Source organism: Ooceraea biroi, chromosome 1 (genome assembly GCF_003672135.1).
Source record: "Ooceraea biroi isolate clonal line C1 chromosome 1, Obir_v5.4, whole genome shotgun sequence".
In the NCBI taxonomy this organism is placed as follows: Eukaryota; Metazoa; Arthropoda; class Insecta; order Hymenoptera; family Formicidae; genus Ooceraea; species Ooceraea biroi.
The window spans coordinates 12,734,255-12,755,541 of NC_039506.1; the positions used below are offsets into that span (position 1 = coordinate 12,734,255).

The 21,287-nt window shown below is 35.1% G+C and overlaps 1 protein-coding gene across 1 annotated transcript; it reads left to right on the forward strand.

Moving 5' to 3' along the window:
• The first annotated feature begins 9,599 nt into the window (after positions 1-9,599).
• LOC105275945 (eukaryotic translation initiation factor 4E type 3) lies at positions 9,600-13,045 on the forward strand. The gene is made up of 6 exons (XM_011333168.3): positions 9,600-9,785; positions 10,577-10,697; positions 11,063-11,170; positions 12,257-12,379; positions 12,481-12,580; positions 12,694-13,045. The coding sequence occupies exons 1-6, from the start codon at positions 9,634-9,636 to the stop codon at positions 12,726-12,728; spliced, it is 639 nt and encodes a 212-aa protein (XP_011331470.1). The 5' UTR covers positions 9,600-9,633; the 3' UTR covers positions 12,729-13,045.
• Positions 13,046-21,287: the final 8,242 nt, after the last annotated feature.

Genomic DNA, 21,287 nt, shown 5'->3' on the forward strand with positions numbered 1-21,287 from the left:
TGGATTTGGATTATAATCAACATTATAAATACAATTAAACAATGAAAATTTGGATTTGGATTACAATCAGCATTATAAATACAATTAAACAACGAAAATTTGAATTTGGATTACAATCAACATTATAATTCGCAAATTTCCGATATATTGATGACTTACATGAAATAGATAAATAGAAAATTGAAAATTTGGAAACGGATCTCAAAACGGCATTATAATTCTAATAAATAACGGAAATTAAAACTATCCCTAAAAAACCTTTTTAAAAAAAGAAAAAATATATACGCCAAGTACATAAAACCTCTCAACTTGTCAAAACTCAAAACTAAATATGAAATCAATAATTAACTAGCCAAGTATCTAGAAGCAGTTTGAGTATTTTACCCAATCGTTTTCCATGCATACTCTCTTATTACATGACGACATTGAAGTACTTGGCGTGCCCGGATTGCAGTGGTCATGTATTCTTGTAAATTTGTATAGTATCTTGATTTGTACTGTATCTTGTATCTTGATGATTTTTAATAATGATTCGCAAATGATTTTGTGTCTCTTATAGGTAGGACAGTACGTTTTAATGTGATTCGGGCACGCCAAGTACTTCAATGTCGTCATGTAATAAGAGAGTATGCATGGAAAACGTTTGGGTAAAATACTCAAACTGCTTCTAGATACTTGACTAGTTAATTATTGATTTCATATTTAGTTTTCAGTTTTGACAAGTTGAGAGGTTTTATGTACTTGGCGTATATTTTTTCTTTTTTTAAAAAGGTTTTTTAGGGATCTCACTCCTTTTTGTAATTCTCTCTCTCTCTCTCTCTCTCACACACACACACACACACACACTCTCTCTCTCTCTCTCTCTCTCTTTCTCTCTCACTCTCACTCACTCTTCCTCTCTCACTCTTCCTCTCTCAATCTTCTTCTCTCACACAAAAAATATGCATTTTTAGCATTTTGGGGCCAACTACTCTTTTGTATTTTCCATAAAAATGTTAAATAATGAAGATTTATCTAATCGTACAAATCTTCCAAATTTTTCTAATTGTCGAATATAAATTGTGACAATTTAAAATTTCCTCTCTCTTTGCCTCCCTCTTTCTTTCTTGGTTTCGTTCTATGAGTAAATGTTCCAAAATATATCTTAAATTTTCATAATTTCACAATTAGAAGAATTATCTAATTATCATTGCGACGTTATCACGATGATTTCATTTAAAACAAGTAAATTTAAAATTTTTTATAGCTTATGCGATTTATATCTTTGTCGTAAGAAAAAACATTTTCCATGTATTTTTAATTACGAATAAAGTAAATCGTGCATGTATGAACGCATGTGTGAACGCAAGCTGGAGGGACAAAATCGCTTTGCATGTGTATGTGCGAACATATGTACGTGAGTTTGGAAATGGAAAACGGAACTTCGCAGTTATAATATACTAGCATACCCCATTGCGGCTTCGCTCGCGATATTATTATTATTATAATAGAAAATGATATAGCCTATGACATTCCAGGGACTCTCAAGATACTCATACTAAAATTTCAAGTCGATTGGTTCAGTAGTTTTAAAGATCCTAGGTAACAAAGGAAAATGTGACTTCTCTTTATATAATAGTAAGATAATTACAATAGACTAATTGTAAGGATTGACTGCATCAATCTTATTTAAATTGGTCGCAATCGAAAGCTAGCATTCATATTATATAATAAAAGTGCCGTTAGATTTTTGATATCGGTTTAAGTTCCTGAAATATTTTAATCATAAGTTTATGTGACCTGTCAAATGACATGAATTCCAGATAAGCTTTACGGTAGCGCTCGACGTCTATGCACTGAACTTGGTAACGCTTGATGTTTATGCAGTGACTCTTATTGTTCGGAACCTTATTTTTTATTTTTATGTACTTGGCGTCGCGACGCTACCGCGTCGCTTGATAATTTTGGTTAATTTGAAGGTATCGATTACATATTCATAAATCGGTATAATTTTAAATTAAATTATCTACACAGGTTAATTTTCGGAGTGTTTAATTAAACTTAAATAAAAATTCTCGAATGTAGGATGCGGGAATAAGCACAGGATGGACACGGTTGCTGGTGATGAAAGGAACGAAGGTATTAGGGCCAGCATTCCTGAGTGCGTCCCTGAGGGCAGGTACATTTATAGATTCGGGTCCGCAGATTACAGTGTGAGGCGGAAGGGGAAAAGAGTAGGTGGGGAAAAAATTGAGGAAATATTCGAATAATAACTGGAAAGCGCCCTTGAACAATTCCCTTAACGCAGAAATGGTAGGGATAGGTAGGCCGGAAAACTCGGCGTTTTCTGGGACCGGAGGTGGAGGGGGAATGAGTAGTTCCGGACACAGTTCGGGAATTGGGGAAGGGATGGCCGAGTTAAGATATTGCTCGAGCTCCGAGGAGGGGATGGGTGAGTACCATCGAGGAGACAGTTCGGGGAGGGAAAGAGGGGAGTAGCGGGGTGAAGAAGGTGGATTCGCGTTTATCGAGGAAGTAGGAGACGGAATGTCTATAGCTAACGGAGATAAATGCTCGGAAAATTCGCGATAGGGGGACCGAGGTGGGGTGTCGCTAGCTGCCGGTACGGGGGAGGTTGCTGTTTGGTCGGTGAAGGGTGCCCTTTGCTCGGTCGACACTATTTCTGCCGGGGAACTATTCCATCCGCGATTTATATGGGCCACTTCAAACGAGAAAACGGAATAAACTTTGTTCGGTAATATGAAAAGAAATAAAAAGCCACGATACGGTTGAAGGGAAGAAAAATAAAATTATCATGCGAATTTGGCTTACTTTCTTCGGTGCTGCTCTTCGAATGAAGTATTTCGATGGCTTGGATGAGGGAGCCAACCGGACCAGAGAGTCTTGGCGTGGAGACTATCACTGACTCTACTTTTTTTACGCGACGTCCCGATCACGGGAACGAAACAATGCTCAAACGTAATGCTGAATGTTCAAAAACCAATGACGCGCTCTGGCCAAATTGTTCTCTTTATATAGGGCTAAAAGAGCCTAGGTATGGGTTATTCTGTTCCGAGAAAAGAAGGAAATAAGAAAAATTTGTTTCGAATGAAGCAGCGTTTGTTTCTTCTGGAATTACCGTGGTATCTGATGGATTTATGATTTTGTTTTCGAGAATTAAAGTGCGGCACTTGTGATGACCCCTCCTTCGACCCTACATATAACAATCCACGTTTACGTTTCCTTTAGTCTAAATCTATTTATATTGCGTATCTGGTTAGCGGCTGCCCATGTATGGCAGAATTTCTCAGTATTAGATTCGGTGGATTACTTTATTGCCGTCAGCGGGTGACGACTGCCAAGTGCCGCTCCGCTTTTCCAAATCTGGAGCGGTCTTCCCTAAGTGATTTTAGCTATTAACTCCGGATATATTTAGCCTATCGAGTGCTTCGGCTGAGCGCAGGCGAGGATTGAAAAGTTTGTGAGCTTTATGGTTCGTATATCATTTCGTGACATTTTGCTAAGACCACTTGCCCCTCCATCCGTCCGGTTGTACTTTTCGTTGGTGGGGATTGGTTCTTAATTGCTACTTTTCTTTATTTCTAAATTTAATATTTCCTGGAAACGAGGAACCGTGGAGTTTCCTGGACGTAACACATCACTTATACTCAAATACTTGGCTTCTGTACTCGAAAGTGATATTGTTTTTTGCTTTCTTGATTCCCAACCTATTACACAACTACCATATTTCACAACTAAACCTGTATATGACTTTCTATCTGTAATATCACCTGCCCAATCAGCATCTGCAAAAACTTCTACTTTCCTCACCCTTTTCAAATACAAGAGCATAATCAATAGTTCCAACCAGATACCTGAGTACTCTCTTCGCTGTTATCCAATGCGATTCATTATAACAAGTATTAAACTGACTTAATAAACTAGCCGCATAATCTATATCTGGTCTTGTACATACTGCTAAATATAATAAACTTCCAACTAATTGTTGATACGGATACTTTAAATTAAGCTCAATACTCTTTTCAAGTTTAATATTCATAGTCATCGGTGTTGAAACTGGCTTAGCTTCAAATATGCCAAATCTTACAAGCAAATCTTTTACATATTGACCCCGAGACAAACTTAACTGACCATTCTTCCTATCTCGTACTACTTTTATACCTAAACAATTTTTAACATCACCTAAATGTTTTACATCACATTTATTTATTTAACACGTTAATTAACTTTTCTTTTTCCGCCGCATTATCACTAAACACAAAAAGATCATCAACATAAAGAGCTACTATTATTAACATCCCGTTAACTGTCTTAATATATACACACCGCTCGCATTTCGATTGTACATATCCAATATCTGTTAATATATCATGAATGGTCTGATTCCAAGCTCTACTCGATTGCTTCAGCCCATATATGCTTTTCTTAAGTAGACAAACTTTATTTGCACTTTCATTTTCAAAACCAGATAGTTGCTTCATGTATATTTGCTCATCAAGCTTGCTATTCAAAAATGCGGTAGAAACGTCTAAATGATCTATGTCCATATCCTTCTCATTTCCAATAGCAAACAATAATTTTAACGTAGAATATCTCACTACCGGTGCAAACGTTTCATTAAAGTCTATGCCTTGTATCTGGCTGAAACCACGAGTAACCAACCGTGCTTTGAATCTCTCTATATTACCTGAAGTGCCTCTTTTAACCTTATAAACCCATTTACTCTTTACTATATTACAATCACTTGGGCGATCCACTAACTCCCATACATTTTTACTAATTAAAGAATCATATTCCGTTTTCATAGCTTTTTTCCACTCATTTTTATGTAAACAAGTAATTGCCTCGTCAAATGATTCCGGTTCATTAAACATTACATCATTAGATATTGTATGCATTACATAATTTTTTGTCCATACCGGTTTGCGAATCTCACATTTCGGTCTACCAATCACTTCATTATCAGCTTGAAGCGTTTCATCCGTAAAAGTTCATCGTCACTGTCATCTGTCAAAATTATGGGACTATCTACCGCACTTTCATACTCACTAAGTCCCCTATCGGATTCCCTTTGCTCGTCCTCTACGTCTGAATCATCGATTTTATTTCTGCTGCTTACGTTGCATGGCTCAAAAGTTGTGTTGACATCTACAGCATCCTGTTGTTCTGGCATTTTTTCTCCGTTTCTGATATCATCTTCCAAAAAGGTTACGTCTCTGGCCTTAATAACCTTTCCAGGTTGTAGAGGATCCGCTAACCTGTATCCTTTGGTGTGATCGCAATAACCCACCATTATATACTCTTTTGATTTAGGATCAAGTTTTTTCCTGAGCTCCTTCGGGGTGTGTACAAAAACTCTATACCCAAAGATGCTCAAGTCGCTAACATCAGTCTTGTATCCTGACCATAATTCTTCAGGAGTTGCCCTGGGAACAGCAACAGTTGGACTCCGATTCTTTACGTAAATTGCTGTCATCACAGCTTCGCCCCAATACTTCTTGCATAATCCGGAATCTTGCAGCATAGCTCTGGTTTTCTCTATTATGGTCCAATTTAACCTCTCAGCTACCCCATTTTGCTCGGGTGTATATTGAACTGTAGTTTCGTGGATTATTCCATTCTTCTTAAAGAAAACTTCAAAATGCTTATTGCAGTACTCTAATCCATTATCAGTTCGTACCTTTTTAATCTTCAAACCGGTTTGATTCTCAGCTAGCGTCTTGAATTCAACGAATTTGTCAAATACTTGCCTCTTCGACTTAATAAGATAGCCAAACGTTTTTCTTGTATAATCATCCGTAAAAGTAAGCAAGTAACGAGATCCACTCCAAGTACTCTCGCTCATAGGGCCACACAAATCCGAATGGATTAACTCTAATTTTTCTCTAGCTCTTCTTGCTTCTCCTTTTGGAAACTTCTTTCTTGTTTGCTTCCCCTGAATACACGGAACACAAGCCTTAACGTTCTCTCCTTGTTGAAAATCTATTCCAATGGCGAGGCCATTTTTTAGTTTCTGCATGCCTCTGTAACTTAAATGGCCCAATCTCCTGTGCCATATATCATTGAGGTCACCGCAGCCATTGCAACAAACATCTCACACTTATCTTGCTGATCCAATCTATATATTCCATCTATCTTCGTAGCTGATATCTTGTATTTACCTTGAATCTTGCACTCAGCTTCGTTATATATGCGACATTTTTCATTATCAAATACAACTATCCAACCTTTCTCAGTTAGTTTACTTACAGATAATAAATTCGCTGCGATATCGGGTACATACATAACATCTGTAATAGTTTTTTCCTCATCGTCTTTCAAATTCACAATAACCTCACCTATCCCTTTACTGCATAGGGTTTGGTTATTTGCAATAATAATATCCTTTTGTCCAATAGCTAAATGCTTGGAAAACCGATCATCTCGCATGCTTATATGTGTCGTACAACCTGAATCAATGTACCAACCATTCTTGTCAAAATTGTCAATCGCCAAACTTGTAGCTAATAACAATTTCTCATCCGTCTTCTTCGTTAACTTTTGCTGTCCCTCCTTCAAATTCTGTTTTTCTTTCTTGTCCTTTTTAAATTGAGGACATTTAAACTTAATGTGGCCTTCTTTTCCACAGTTGTAACAGATTACTGTTTTCTTCTGAGTTGTACCCTTACATGAACTTTTCAAAACAAGAGCAGCATCACCGCTGGCATTCATATCTGTAGAGCCTCTTCTATAATCCTCAGAAAGTAACCTGGTCTTCACCATCTCACTAGAAAACGTATCGTGTGTTGTTTCTAGTCCCATGACTAGTGGATCAAATTTCATTGGAAGACTTAGCATCAGCATTGCAACTTCTTCGTCATCTACTTCGTGTCCGATGTCTGCTAGCTGTTGTACGAGTGAGACCAATACGCTAACATACTCTTCCATCGAGTTGAAATTCCCATACTTGGTCCGCAATAGTCTACGTAAGATAGCCTTCTACATAGCCCTTTATCCTCAAAGGCTACTTGTAGATTTTGCCATGCTTCCTTAGAAGTGCTTGCGTTTCTCACATGGACATAACACGGGAATTGCACATTTAAACAAATTTTTGCCAATGCCCTCTGATCCTTCGTTGAATCATTATCCGTGTCTAGAATACAATTCCATAGTCCATCCATAATTAACGCTATTTTCATCGTGAACTTCCAGTTATTGTAGTTCTTTGTGCCTTCTAGCTTCTCGATCATGTATCCACCGCTGCCGACAATAACCTGAGTCTGAGTTGTCGCAACGCCACTCGAACCTGAGCCATTCATCTTTGGCACCAATTAATAAGGCAAACTTCGTTGTCCAAAAAAATGAATTATAGAGATAACTCACGTGAACCAATGCCGCGCGGCCACCTAACCTCAGCCGTGTACCGCTTTTTAAGTATATACGTAACTTCTACGTGAACTTGTTATCCTTTACTTCAAAGCGTTTGTACCGTATCTGTATCCGCGACTGAGCGTGTGCCTGGGCCCATAACCTGATAAGGTTCTTTGAGAAATTAACACAGCACAACGTGATAATAACTTTTATATTTCGTAACGGAACGTAAGTGCAGGGCCACAGGTGACCAACATAAAAATACAAACTTATACATAATCATGGCGTCACACCAACCTCCACGACAACACAAAACTAAACAAATAACTAAACGTACTCTCAATGTTTGATTACAAAGTAATTGCAACTGCCTTAACATATGATTTTGACAAATATTACTATATTTTGATTATTTTGTAATAAAATATAAAAAGAATTGTAAAGCTTTTATGAAGAGTTATATTTTTAAAAAAACACCTCAGAAAACAAGAGAGAGAGGGGGGGAGAGGGTGAGAGAGGGAGAGAGAAGGAGAGAGGGAGAGAGGGAGAGAGAGAGGGAGAGAGGGAGGGAGGGAGGGAAGGAGGGAGGGAGGGAGCGAGCAAGAGAGAGAGAAAGAGAGAGAGAGAGATCAATATTTAAATCCCTGCGAGATTATTTCGGCGAGGATGAATTTATATCATGGATGCTAAAACGATCGGAAATATCGGTCATTATTGAAAGAAAAAGAAAAAGTATTAAATATAAGTTTTATTTCATTCGTTTTGTTCATTATGTTTTGTGTTCTGTGTTTTTATTTAAAACAAATATGGAACGACTCTTATTACACTTCGTAATTTTCCTAAATAGCAAATCTAAAAGACGCACACATACAAAACTTACCTTTCCCATGAAAAGGGAAAAAAAGACGCCAAGTTCACGCGCTGTTTGGTCGAATCGCAATAGTTGAGGGAAAATGAAACACAACAATAAAAATACTGATAAATTCAAATTGAAGCCAATATATGTCGCTACCCAGATAGCAGAGAGAGAGTTCAAACAGTAATGCAAACTCTGTACCCCTGGCACCATCGGTGCTACACCACGGTGCTCACGCACCAAACTCAACCGAGCCGCCATTGGCCGCCGCCGAGCGCGGAGAGCACACGGACACGGGTCACGCTTGGTACGTGAGCACCATTGTGCAGCACCAATGGTGCCAGGGGTACAGAGTTTGCATCACTGAGTTCAAAAAGAATTCATTTGTCATGTCACCTATTCTGAGTTCATTTTCAGATGCAAAAAGGATAGAAAAAATGTTATGGAACGTAAAAGTTGTTTTTGCATCTGAGAATGAACTCAGAATAGGTGACATGACAAATGAATTCTTTTTGAACTTTCTCTGCTATCTGAGCAGTAAATTGTTTAAATCTCTTCTAAGTAACTTATTAATAGTAAATCTCTTTATTGTTGACCAAAATCGGTATAAACTAAATAATGAAACTACAACGTTTTGGCCATTAATTTTGGTCCTTATCAAGTGGAAATCATATAATTATATCAAAAAGTCATCTAAAAGTCAAAATTAAAAATTAAAACTTAAAGTGATATTATTGTTTAATAAGATCCATATATGCAATTATTTTTACTCCCTGGCAGAAGATGACTAAATGTTTTAGATAGTTGAATACTTACAAAAGGTACGTCTGTAAAGCACTACACAACCAAACAACTGCCAGCAAGGTGAAATCATGTTTTTTAAAATTGTGTAAATAGCAGGTAAGCTATCAGTATCCTTGTGCAAATTGATCGAATTAGACACCCTTTTAATGTAGAACATTTCCGCGATTTCTCTTTTCTTAATATGCTTCTCATGATATAAAATTTTAACATTAAGTCAGTCAAATTCATGATTATTAAATGATCTATGTTTGCTGACTACTGAGTGGTTGCTTTCGTGCTTTTTAATGTCCAATTTATGTTCGTTGATTCTTGTTTCTAATAGTCTTTTAGCCTGCCCTATATAACAAGTAGGGATGTGCTGTAGTTGCAGGATCTCCTTAATCTCACATCAAAGACAATGGAAAATGTGAATTGATTTCATCGCTCATGTTATATGGCGGGAATCTGATTGAACACTTCAGGAACGCCCTATATTCATACTGTTTGTACGTCCACCGCTATCTGTTATTCTTTTTCAGTCGACAAACGTCATCGTCAGTTTTCGAATACAGTGGTGTTCGACGGCGGTAGCGGCAATCACATGACTTTTGACGTTGCAGTGTTGCCGCACCGTCCTTTCGAACATGGCGGCGGCGGAATGCGAAGCGCAGGAGGGCACTTCGGCGAGCCTGTTGAAAACATCGGTGGTGCTGTCCGATGAGGCCGTCAACACAATTACAAAACACGAGAGCACCGGCATTCCGTTGCAGACACCATGGACCTTCTGGCTCGACAAGTAAAATCAACATAGAGACTGGGAATAATCTTCTCCGGCTTTCGCTCTTTTATTTGTGTGCAACTTCGCTTTATACGCGAGCGCATCTCATAATCACGATGCATTCCGCGATCTTATCTTCCTCGCTATTGTCAAGCGTCATACGTATTTTTCATGCTCGATATCAATTTGATAATTGATGTCGATAAGGCCATAGTTTTTAATCTCATTTTATTAAAATGCAGGAAATTACTTTTTTGATTGTGTGATATAGGCATGTAATCGACGAATCATGTAGCTTCGTGAAACACATACTCTCGTCCTCGCAATCGTCATTACGTCATCAAAAAAAAAAAACATTCTTTTATACGCATTGGCGTGTCCCGAGATGTGTATGTGTGTGTATGATGTATAAAAATATATGTAAAAACGATTAATGGATACAGAAGCGATATTTATTGTTACGTTATTTTACAATAAGCGAGCAAGCACAATTAAGAAATCAATTATATAGTTAGGGAAAACTTTATGTTAATTAGTTTTTTATTCTACAGTGTTCTCATTTGTTTTGTTTGTTTTGTTTTTTGAATATCTTATATATAACTAAACAAATAAGATTTATTTTTAAAATATTTATATTCTGTAACTTGAGCGATGTGCTTGAATGGAGAAGTTTCCTATTTTCTTTCGAAATCTGGAAGATTTGTGTCTTATGGATATCTCTTGGAGAGTATGGAGCTAAATTGTTATCATAGAAATATATACATTGCTAATTGTAAATTTAAGATTTATTAATATTGTTAAATTAACAGGGCCATTCCTGGTACAACTGCCGAAGAATATAAGGCCAATCTGCAGAAGATCTACACTGTGAATACTGTGCAAAGTTTCTGGGGAGTTTTCAATAACATACCAAATGCTGGGGATATGCAGGTATAATGATTAACAGCCAAATGCAGGAAAAACTAGTTTATTGAACCATTATTGATACTGTATACCATTGTAACAATTGGCTATTGAACAACAAGATATTAGTTAGAAACACTAAAAACAGTTAAAAATGTTAATTGTATCTGAAATATTTGAATACGAAAAGATTTCACAAACAAGATGTTTTATTGTAATATGTTAATTTTTATTTTGTCAAGAAACAATCAAATCATAGGAACGAAAAGTATTTTCTAAAAGTATTTAATATTTCATAAGTATAATATGCTGTATAACTAATTTACATTTTGTTATTTTTCTGTATTTGTATTAGTGCTATATTATATTTGTAACTATTGTTTTTTTGTTAGGTGAAATACAGTTATCATTTAATGAGAGACGAGAGATATCCTTTATGGGAGCACGAACTTAATCAAAAGGGTGGTACGTGGAGACTAAAGTGCCATAAATATGATACTGTGAGTATTACATTTATGAATTAACAGGATGTTCATTATCCGAATATATGGATTTTCTTTTATCATTAATCTCCATGTAAAGACATGTAAAGACATAGAGACATAAAATTTTAATTTACGATATTAGAGGAAATCGTGATTGCTTATCTTTAAATTTAATTTTGAACTATTTGTTACGAAAATATAACAAGAAATATACATATATTACTTGATTAGAGTTAAGCTATATTTACATTAATAATAAAGTCAATCACGTTAGTTATCATTGTTATCAAATAATCGCTAGATTTCTATCAATTGTCATTTGTGTCCCAAGATAAAGATTGTCAAATCAATCTAATGTGAAACAATTTTTTATGATACTCATTTTCTTCATACAATATTTCATTTTTGCTGACGATAACCAAAAGTTAATCAAATCAGTCAGAACATTTTATGTATGCCATGCTCAGTCTTGAAAATGTTTTGTCGAGAAGATCTAAGAATAACAATATTGAAATTTGTTCTTCAATCCGTTGTAGACCAAGATTCGTTCCTTTGCAATATTCTTTTTATTCTTTACTAACAATAAATATCTACAGTATCTTCAATTTCCTGATGCAGAATTTTATTTTGTAAGATAATTAAATAATTGCTTTTTTACACGTTAAAAAGTTCAATTTTTTTTAATACAATGAAAATATAAATAAATTTAGTTTCTTTCAATATGCAGAAATAATCCATCCATCGTTTTTCTTTTTATTTTATTAATTACAAATTATTATATAATGTTTTAATTTATTCAATGCAACTCTTCTATAAAATTTCAATCAGAGTTATGCTAGTCACATTTTTTCTTGACAGACTATACATTAAAATTGTATTTTTTATGCTGTTTTAATACTATGTGTTTATTTCATAATCTGTTTACTTTTTATATAATTATATATTTGGACACTCTATGTAGATGATCAGCAATAAAATATCGTCGTTTCTTTAAGATTTGTTTAATAATAATCAGTCTTCTTGAAAGATATTGTGTTTGAGAAAAATTCTCAAACACAGTGTCTTTATATCTAAATATAAATTATTTAATACTTTGTTAAGGAACTTGTTTGGAAGGAAGTGGTGCTCGCGGCTATTGGCGAACAATTTAGCGCGCATGTGGCACAGGATGACGAGATCTGCGGGGTGACTGTATCCATTCGCGATAGGGAGGATCTTATCCAAGTATGTATAACAGAAAGAATGGAATCCTAGAATTTTTTCATGAATTGAATTCCACAAATAGAATCGAAACGAAAGATGCAACAACTTGTATTTGGTTTTAGATTTGGAACGTAAATGCTGCCCTTCATTCAAAAGCCACAGTTGTACAGAAGGTCTATTCTCTTGTGCCTAACATAAAATTTCTCGGGGATTTTTATAAACGTAAGTCTCATAATATCTTTTCATTAGAATTGTAAGTCTGTATTTGTAATTGTAAGTCCCATAATATCTTTTCATCAGAAAAATAATTTAAAGGACTGTTGTTGCTTTTGCAGCTCATCAGTCCCATCATGCGTACGGAAGACATTAAACGTGGTGATCCTGTGATGAAAATTACAAATCGATCACGTAGAATTATAACATGTAATTACGTGATCTATAAAAATATACTTATGCTATAGTAACTATTTTCGATGGAAATCAGAACACAATGGACGATGTTGAAGCTATTATTATATTTTAAAGGTTTATTACTCGCGAATTGTTTTAATGCGCGTTTGCACGTTGTTTATATAAATTACGATTATAATCACAAATTATAATATAATTTTTGAATCACATATGTTTTAAAAGAACAGTGCTGTTGTGACCATTTTACAAACGAAATATATTTTTATATTTACAACACGCACTTCTTTTTGTTTACCCTCCACAGTAAAGTATTTTTATATAATAATTTGGTAATTATTCAATAATACGGATCACCTTCCGATTTTAATAATTGTTTAATATGTCATCAAGGTCATCACCTTGAGTGAAGGTTTTAGCCGACGCTTATTGTTTATTAAAAAGTTATTAACAAAAGAAGTTTAATAGTCGCATGTGTTTTCGACTGTCTACGCAAAGTGAGGACTTGACCTTGACATATATTATAGAGATTATCCTACCGAGTAATCTGCAGAAGATTTTAATCGTCGCTCGTTGTTTATTAAAAAGTTATTAATAAAGAAAGTTTAATTAGTAGTTTGATTAGAAAGTTTGATTAGTAAATGATTCCACATAGGTTCGAAGAGACCGTGTATTGAACATTCCACGCCTTCGGCGAAGCACCCTTTACCTGCACCCTCCCTGAAAAAAATATAAATAAACTCTAGGAGGACTACTCCGCCCGTGATGAACCCCGATTGATGTGGAATGTCCAAGACACGGACCTCGTCGAACCCATGCAGAATCATTTACTAATCATTGAACATTTTCTGTTAACAACTTTTTAATAAACAATGAGCGCCGACTAAAACTTTCACAACATGATTCAGGGTGATGACCTTGATAACATCTCATATCTCAGAATTACTGAAATTGAGAGGTGGTCCGTATTACTGAATAATTACTAATAAGTTTAAAATAATGCCTCTTGAAAAGACACGCGCACACATATACAAAATATTTCGTATCTTTATGATCAATATAATATGCGACCTATCAAAACGAAATCTGGGGTTGATTAAGTGTCTATTAAGCAGCTGGAATATTCGCGAAATTTTCAGATAGCCGCATCACATGTAGTTTACGAGCAATAAACTACGTACCTATTCATAGTTCATCTGCGTAGGAAAGAAAAGAACGTCTGACGCCTACCATCTGTCATGTTATTGATTACAATTTACCGAGGATTTATTAGTCAGGCATTATGGCATTTAAAGCGCCTAAAGAAAATAATACGAAATTGCGACAACAAAGTAAACTAACCACTAATTAATTAATTTGTTAATGTATGTGATACGTAAATATTTCTGAATTCGATCAAGATTAGAAAATATTTTAAAACAATTATATCAGTGGCGTGCTATCCTAAAATACGCGTGATCTTATATCGTTGGAATTTGTCTACACATCTATACATCTACACATTCAAATATATAACAATTAAAGAGATATAGCCTCACATTATTAAACAATTCTACAATTCTGAAAACAACAGCGATGTTCGTAAACTATAATGATATAACAACACTTGTTTATATAAATAGAATCGTTTGAGAGATGCATAACTTTATATAAACATAAACTAAGCCCATAAAATAAGAAATCATACATAATTCTTTACTCAAAGTCAAATTGAGAATATCAGAAATAAAAAAACTAGATATGGAACATTCGTTTCCTTAAAAAAGTTATTTTTTTAATAAAACGCAATGTGTAAATATTTTAATATCGTTAATATATTTAAATTAAGATTGATTAATACATATTAACTGATATCCCATTTGTCCAAATATAATTTGTTCCAAATATAACTTTCATGATGAACAAAATTGAGTAAATAATATGAATTAAAAATTTTCATGGCTCAATTTCTAGCCAATTAAAGTTTATAATAATATAAATAATCTTATGTTATTCATATATTACAAAATAAAAAGTAAAGTTATAATCGGATTTTTATAAGAAATCTTCATAATATATAATTATCTATCCTCTTTAAATAAAGGACTAAAAACTGAAGATATGGATGGCTTCTTTCAATAACAGCGAAAAGAATTCTATGCTTTTCCTTTTGCAGTGGAAATAAAATTGAGAATTTGTTTCGACTACGTTGAACTACGTGAACTAAATGCTCAGAATTTTTTTCATAGTCAATCAGAAGTCGATTAACGTCATCGAGAGAAATTCCTTTGAGCATCTCGAAAAACAGACGTGAATATTTAATTAGTCTCTTTCTATAAAGTCGGTAACATTGCCCGACTACGTGGCGCCCAATTAACATTTTACGGTTCGCCGGCATTATTCATATTGACGTCAACATTGGAGGATGCTTCGCAGTTACAAGACGCAAGTTTATTCAGTCAACGCCGCTGCCTATTAGACTAATTTTAAGACAAATTTAAAATATGTTCACATTTGATTTATCAACAAGGTGTCACGACAAAAACGTTATCATGTCCAATCCTTTACACTGCATGAATAATTTTTTTTAATTTAATAATTATTACGAACGCACCATCTCTTTTTTTATTTACAAATTGTAGGACTACAAAAGGTATCTGAATTAAATAATTATATAATTTAATTAAATCAAATTATTTAAGTAACTTATTATATAAATAATTCATCAAAATAGGATTTTTTACAATGTCAGTTTTTATATGTCATGAAAAAAGTAGTCAATAATTATTAAATTAAATCAATTAACATTTTTATTCGCTAGAAAAGAAATGATGTTTTCATAGCATCAATTGTCTATAAATAACGAAAGTAGAAGAGAAATCTTTTTTCTTAAATGCGCACTTTTGATACGGTATTAAATAAAAGTGTTACAAAACTATCAGTAATAATTTTAAGCACAGATTCTGTGGAACATTCTAAAGTAAAACTAGTAGTAATTTTTAAATAAAGTATTAAACTTGCAAAAACTACCAGTAATAATTTTAAACACAGATTTTGTGTGGATCCCAAAATAAAAATTGTTATACGAAAATATGTGTGTCGAGACTATAATAGTTTTTAAATAGAAAACAAAGCTCATGACAGATTTGAAATTTCTCGCGCTTAGGTATGTCGAAATGTCATATAGCATATATACCTGGTTATTTTTAATTTTAAATTATGTTTATGCAATGTACGAAAGTGCTGCATATAAAAAAACCGTTACTTCATAATTAAATCAATTAAATCAATACATATTTTATATACAATAATTTAACTATTATCAAAACTTTTTTGTTTACAGAAACATCTATGCTATATAACATTACAATATACCTGAATATGTGAAATTTCAGCTCTGTCATTAGTGAAAATTTACTACTTCTCATTAAAAAATTATTATGACTTTGCAATTTTCGTATTCAAATTGTTATCTTAAAATATTTACATAGAATCTTAAAATTATTACCGGTATTTTGAGGACACTCTGTATATTTTTTTCATTTCTTAAATATTGGTATAATAAATTACGCATATTCCATTATATTATCAATTTGGATCAATGTTTTACATTTACATAGAAAAGTGGAAATATCATATGCGTGTAGCATATGCATGTGTACATACGTGTGTGTGTGTGTGAGATTAAAGAAAGAGAGAATATTTATTAATCATACAATTAACTTACGAACCGAGTCTTTCTATTGTTTCGCGATATACATATGCAGTTAGAAGAATAAATCGTGACGAGTATTATATGTCCGACCTGGCATATGACCTTGCCATGTGAGAAACGCACATGTTTCAAGAGACACGATAGTGTCTCGCGCCAAGTGTACACGCAGCGCGAAAAGACAGAGCGCTTCTTTTACGCGAGACGACGCACAGTGGTACTGACACAGTATAACCAGTATAATCTCTGTTGGCCCTTTGATCTTTTCGTTCTCGATCACATGGTTCCGCCATGTTTTGGGAGCCCATCCAGCGCTTAATTCGTCAAAGCGTGTCACACACACATTACTACATATACCAAAATTGTCTCATTGGTCGCTTCCAAAAAAATAGCGATGCACAGAAGGGATGCACGACGCGATACAAGTGACAAAGTTCCCCTACTAGTTATACTATGGTGCTGAAGCGAAAAAACTTGATTTTCTAAAGTTTCAATTCTTAATTTGATATCATCAAAAAAATGATATCTAATATCAATACTGAATGATTTTGTTTTTAATCTTTCTCTTTATTAATAATTTCAATGAACAAAGCCTTAAGTATTTCTATTATAAAATGTATCATGGGAAGTAGTATTCAAGTTTGAATGTATTTTTATATTTTTTAATCGACAGATTATATAATAAATTGGTAATAAGTGCTTCTGAACGTCTGGATGCAGATGGATGTTCAAAATTTTTCGCAGTACCAGTGGCCTCTGTGATACGCCACTTACACCAACTATCTATTACCGGTGAACAATTTCAATCCGGCTTTTCATTTGTGGAACTTAGATGGTAAAAAGTTGCCATAATAGCTTTTTCCGTTTCATCAATGGACTCAGAATTTCCTGTTATTGTTAATTCATAATATGTAGTAAGTTTTTATATGAGTAATAGTATTATTGTTTAAGCAAAAATACATAATATACACTTTACTAACTGCAATTCAAATTTTATTATATTTTCATATACAGCGATGTAGAGAGAAAAGCTGATGCTTCTTCATTTTAATGCATGCACTTCATATTTAAATCGACAAAGCAAAGTTACTTCTGAATATATAAAAATAATTAAGAACATGTAACTTTGCAACCTCTCTTAAGTATAGTGACAGTTATAGTATTATATTATTAAGGTATCATAAGAAAAACAATTTATTATTAACGTTGCAAATCTATTTATTTATTTTTCACATGATTTCAAAACAACAGTTTAGTACGTCCGTCAATTTTCCTTTTCCTCAGTTTTTCAGCTTTTTTCACATTCCGAAGTCGAGTACCCATTTTCACATGACTAACGTACTCACTTTTTATATACTAGGAAAATATCCACGGATTCGGAGAAGCAATGCAACGCGCACTCGCTGCTATTCATGCTTAACGCTCAAAAGCACGAAAATCGCCTGTAGCCACATCAATTTTTCGCATTTCATTTTAAAACTTGAGGAACATATTCTTTACATGTTAAACTATTAAATTATGTAAAAGAAAAGAAATTTTAGATGTTACAATAACAACAATAAGACGCCGGATATAAACAAGGAGAAAAAACATATGGTTGTCCTCCCGTATATTCGAGGCACTATAGATCGCATTAGTAGAGTTCTGGGTAAACACAATATCAGGGTGATCTTCAAACTCCAAAACAAGATCTCTCAATTGTAGGATTAGAAAATATTTCGAACAGCATCGAATTTTTGACCAAATAGTAACAAGTGCTAATGTCAATTGTTTGTTGTAATGAGATCAGCGAAATCATTAGTTTATCGGCGAATTTTAGTAGCCGGGTAGTAATAGCGCGATCGTAAAAGTATTTTGTTAGAGGATCGCTAAGCAGCCAAATTGTTATTTGGTTGCGAAATGAATTTTGATGGGGAAAAAGTGCAGTTATAAAAGAGAGAAACAAAGGTCCAGTGAGGAGAATCCAACGAATCTTTGCGATACCGAGCGTGAGTCAGCAAGTAGTTAAGTAATTGAGTTTGTAATTGAATTATAATGGTATGGTATTTATTAATCCCCTTAGGGTTACAAGAACTCTTACATTTTAATTCCATACTTATCCTAAATTTATATCTATCTTATTTACTACTTTGCGGCTGTGTGTGTCGCCTTTTTGCCACACTCACACCCGCTCTTTCCCTAAACACACACATACACACCTATCCCTAAATGGACTTCCGCTTCCTCTTGCTTTTCCCTCCTCATATCTCAAAATCTCTCCACAATCCGCCCCCTCGTCATCTATTCTTCCCTCTCCTTTTCTTAACCTTTCCTTTCTCCTTACACACACATGCTCCCTCACTCTCACCTCTCACTCACACTCATCACTCACATTCCCCTATTCCCCTTCCCCCCTTCATAATCTTCATCCTCTCCATCCCACCCTCCCTCTCCGTCTCCATTTTCCCCCAGCACCCACTCCACTGCCTCCTGCCAGCTCTTCTCTCTCTCCTCTCCCCCTGCATCTTTCCCATGTATGCTCTCATGATTCCTCCTCCGTTCCACATAATCTACACCTCCTTTTCTCTTCCTCTTCCCAATATAAACCCTCTCTCATCTCATTCCCTAGTCTAAATCTCGCCACTCTTCTCCACCTGTTCTTTCCCCATCCCTTTTTAGATATTCTGGTATCCCTTCACCTTTAATCCTTCCGTACCATTTGTTGTATTTTAACTCTCTTATCTTCTCCCATCTTTCTACTCTCTGCTTTTCCCTATCTCCCTATCTTTTCCCATACCCTCCCATACTAAGCTGTACAGTCATAGGCACAGAGGTTGTGACACTTTTTTTTAAATGAGTGATTACGCAGCATGTCAAATCTTTTTTCTTTAATTTTCTTATATTTCTTAGATATGTTAAAATACTGAGACTGCTAAAGAAGTATACTTTCGGTTATCATATGCTGCCGACGAGCAATATGTCAGTGCCAGGCAAAACGATCGTGATGTCACAAAAAAGTGTCACAACCTCTGTGCCTATGACTGTACCTTCTTCTCTCTCACTTTCTATCTCCTCCAACTCGACTCCTCTATCCTTAAAAAATTCTACTCTTTCTCTTTCCCACTGAGCTTCCTTTCCCTACCTTTCTCTCTCATTTCCATGAAACATTTCCTTGTCAAATCACTTCCATATCCTTCCAATAACCTATTCTCAAATCTCCATGTTCTTTTGTCTGCCCTTCTCCTTATTTTCTCCCTCTGCAACTCTTCCCTTACCATATATCCCAGTGTCCTACTCTCCACTCCTATAATCCACCTTAAGTATCTCTCCTCTAATTTCTCAATGTTTTCCCTCTCCTTCCATCCCCATATCTCTACCCCATATCCTATTACTGTCCAAATCAGCTTGTCGAATAACCAGATCCTTCTCTCCCAATCCTTTCCGAACCTTCTTTTCCCTATCCCCCATATTTGCTCCATAATCGCTGCCGCTCTTCTTACCCTTTCTCTAACATGCGCCTCTTGTCCTCCATTTCTCTGTATAGTGTATCCTAGATATTTAAATTCTTTTATCTCTTCTATCTCATTTCTTTTCCATCTCCATTTCCTTTTGTTCAACCTTCCCCTTCCCTTCTTGAACCTCAAGATTTTTGTTTTACTCACATTCAACTCTAGATTCTTTCTTTCTAAATATCTCTCCAATCTTTCAATCATGCTTTTCAATCCGTCTTCATCTTCCGTCATCATTATAATGTCATCCGCATACCCCAGTGTATATACTATTTCTTCTCCCAGCCTTACCCCTCCCCACTTCACCTTTCCCATTTCCTCTTCTAAATCCGCTATCACTAACAATAAGATAAACAATAATGCACTGAGCTGGCACTCCTGTCTTATTCCTCTTGCTGTCCAGAAGATATCTCCTCTTTCCCCTCCCACTCTTATTCTATTTCTCGTTTCCCTTATTATTTCTTCCATCCTTTCTATCAACCCCTCCCTAATTCCCCTCTCTCTCATCGCATTTATTAAAACGCTCCTATCTACTGAATCAAACGCCGCTGTTAGGTCAACAAACATAGCTGTCCACCTTCCACCTTTCTTTTTCAGTTGCCTATTTACCAAATAGTTCAATACATATATATTGTCTAAAGTCCCCATCCCTTTCCTAAATCCCGTTTGATTGTGTGGTATAATTCCCTTCATCTGCATCTCTTCCCTTAATCTTTCCGCCAGAACTGCTGCATATATTTTGTAAATTGTTTATATTAACGTAACGCCTCTGTATTCATCCACCTGAATACCCTCTCCTTTTTTGACGATCGGAATTATCATTCCATCCTTCCAAATTTCCGGCCACCCTTCTCCTCTCCAGATCTTATTACAGAATCCCCACACCCAAATTGTAATCGAATTATAATAAATTTATTATATCTCCATACAATTATTATTCAACTCTAAGGATTGGAGACCTCCCTTGGCAATCTCAGGTGTATACAAAACCCATGCTCTTGCAGAAAAGTACATTGGAGAAACCGGGAAGAAGATCAGTATGGATCAAAGAATATCAGCGATGTCCCAAATACAGTCACTTCTCTCAGTCAGCCTTAGCCGAACACTAGATGGAGACATTTCGTTCAGTACGACAAGACTACAATTCTGGCTCCTTCATAAAGCTATTTTGCCAGAAAACATCGTGAAGGTTTAGAAGTTTTGAAGCATCCTGACAACCTGAATCGTGATAAAGGTTATCAGGTAAATCCCATTTGGCACGCGGCCCTCCTGGGTTTTTAATTGAAACTCTCCATCTCGATTCGAATATAAAAAGCACTCTCGCATTAATGCATCAGACAAA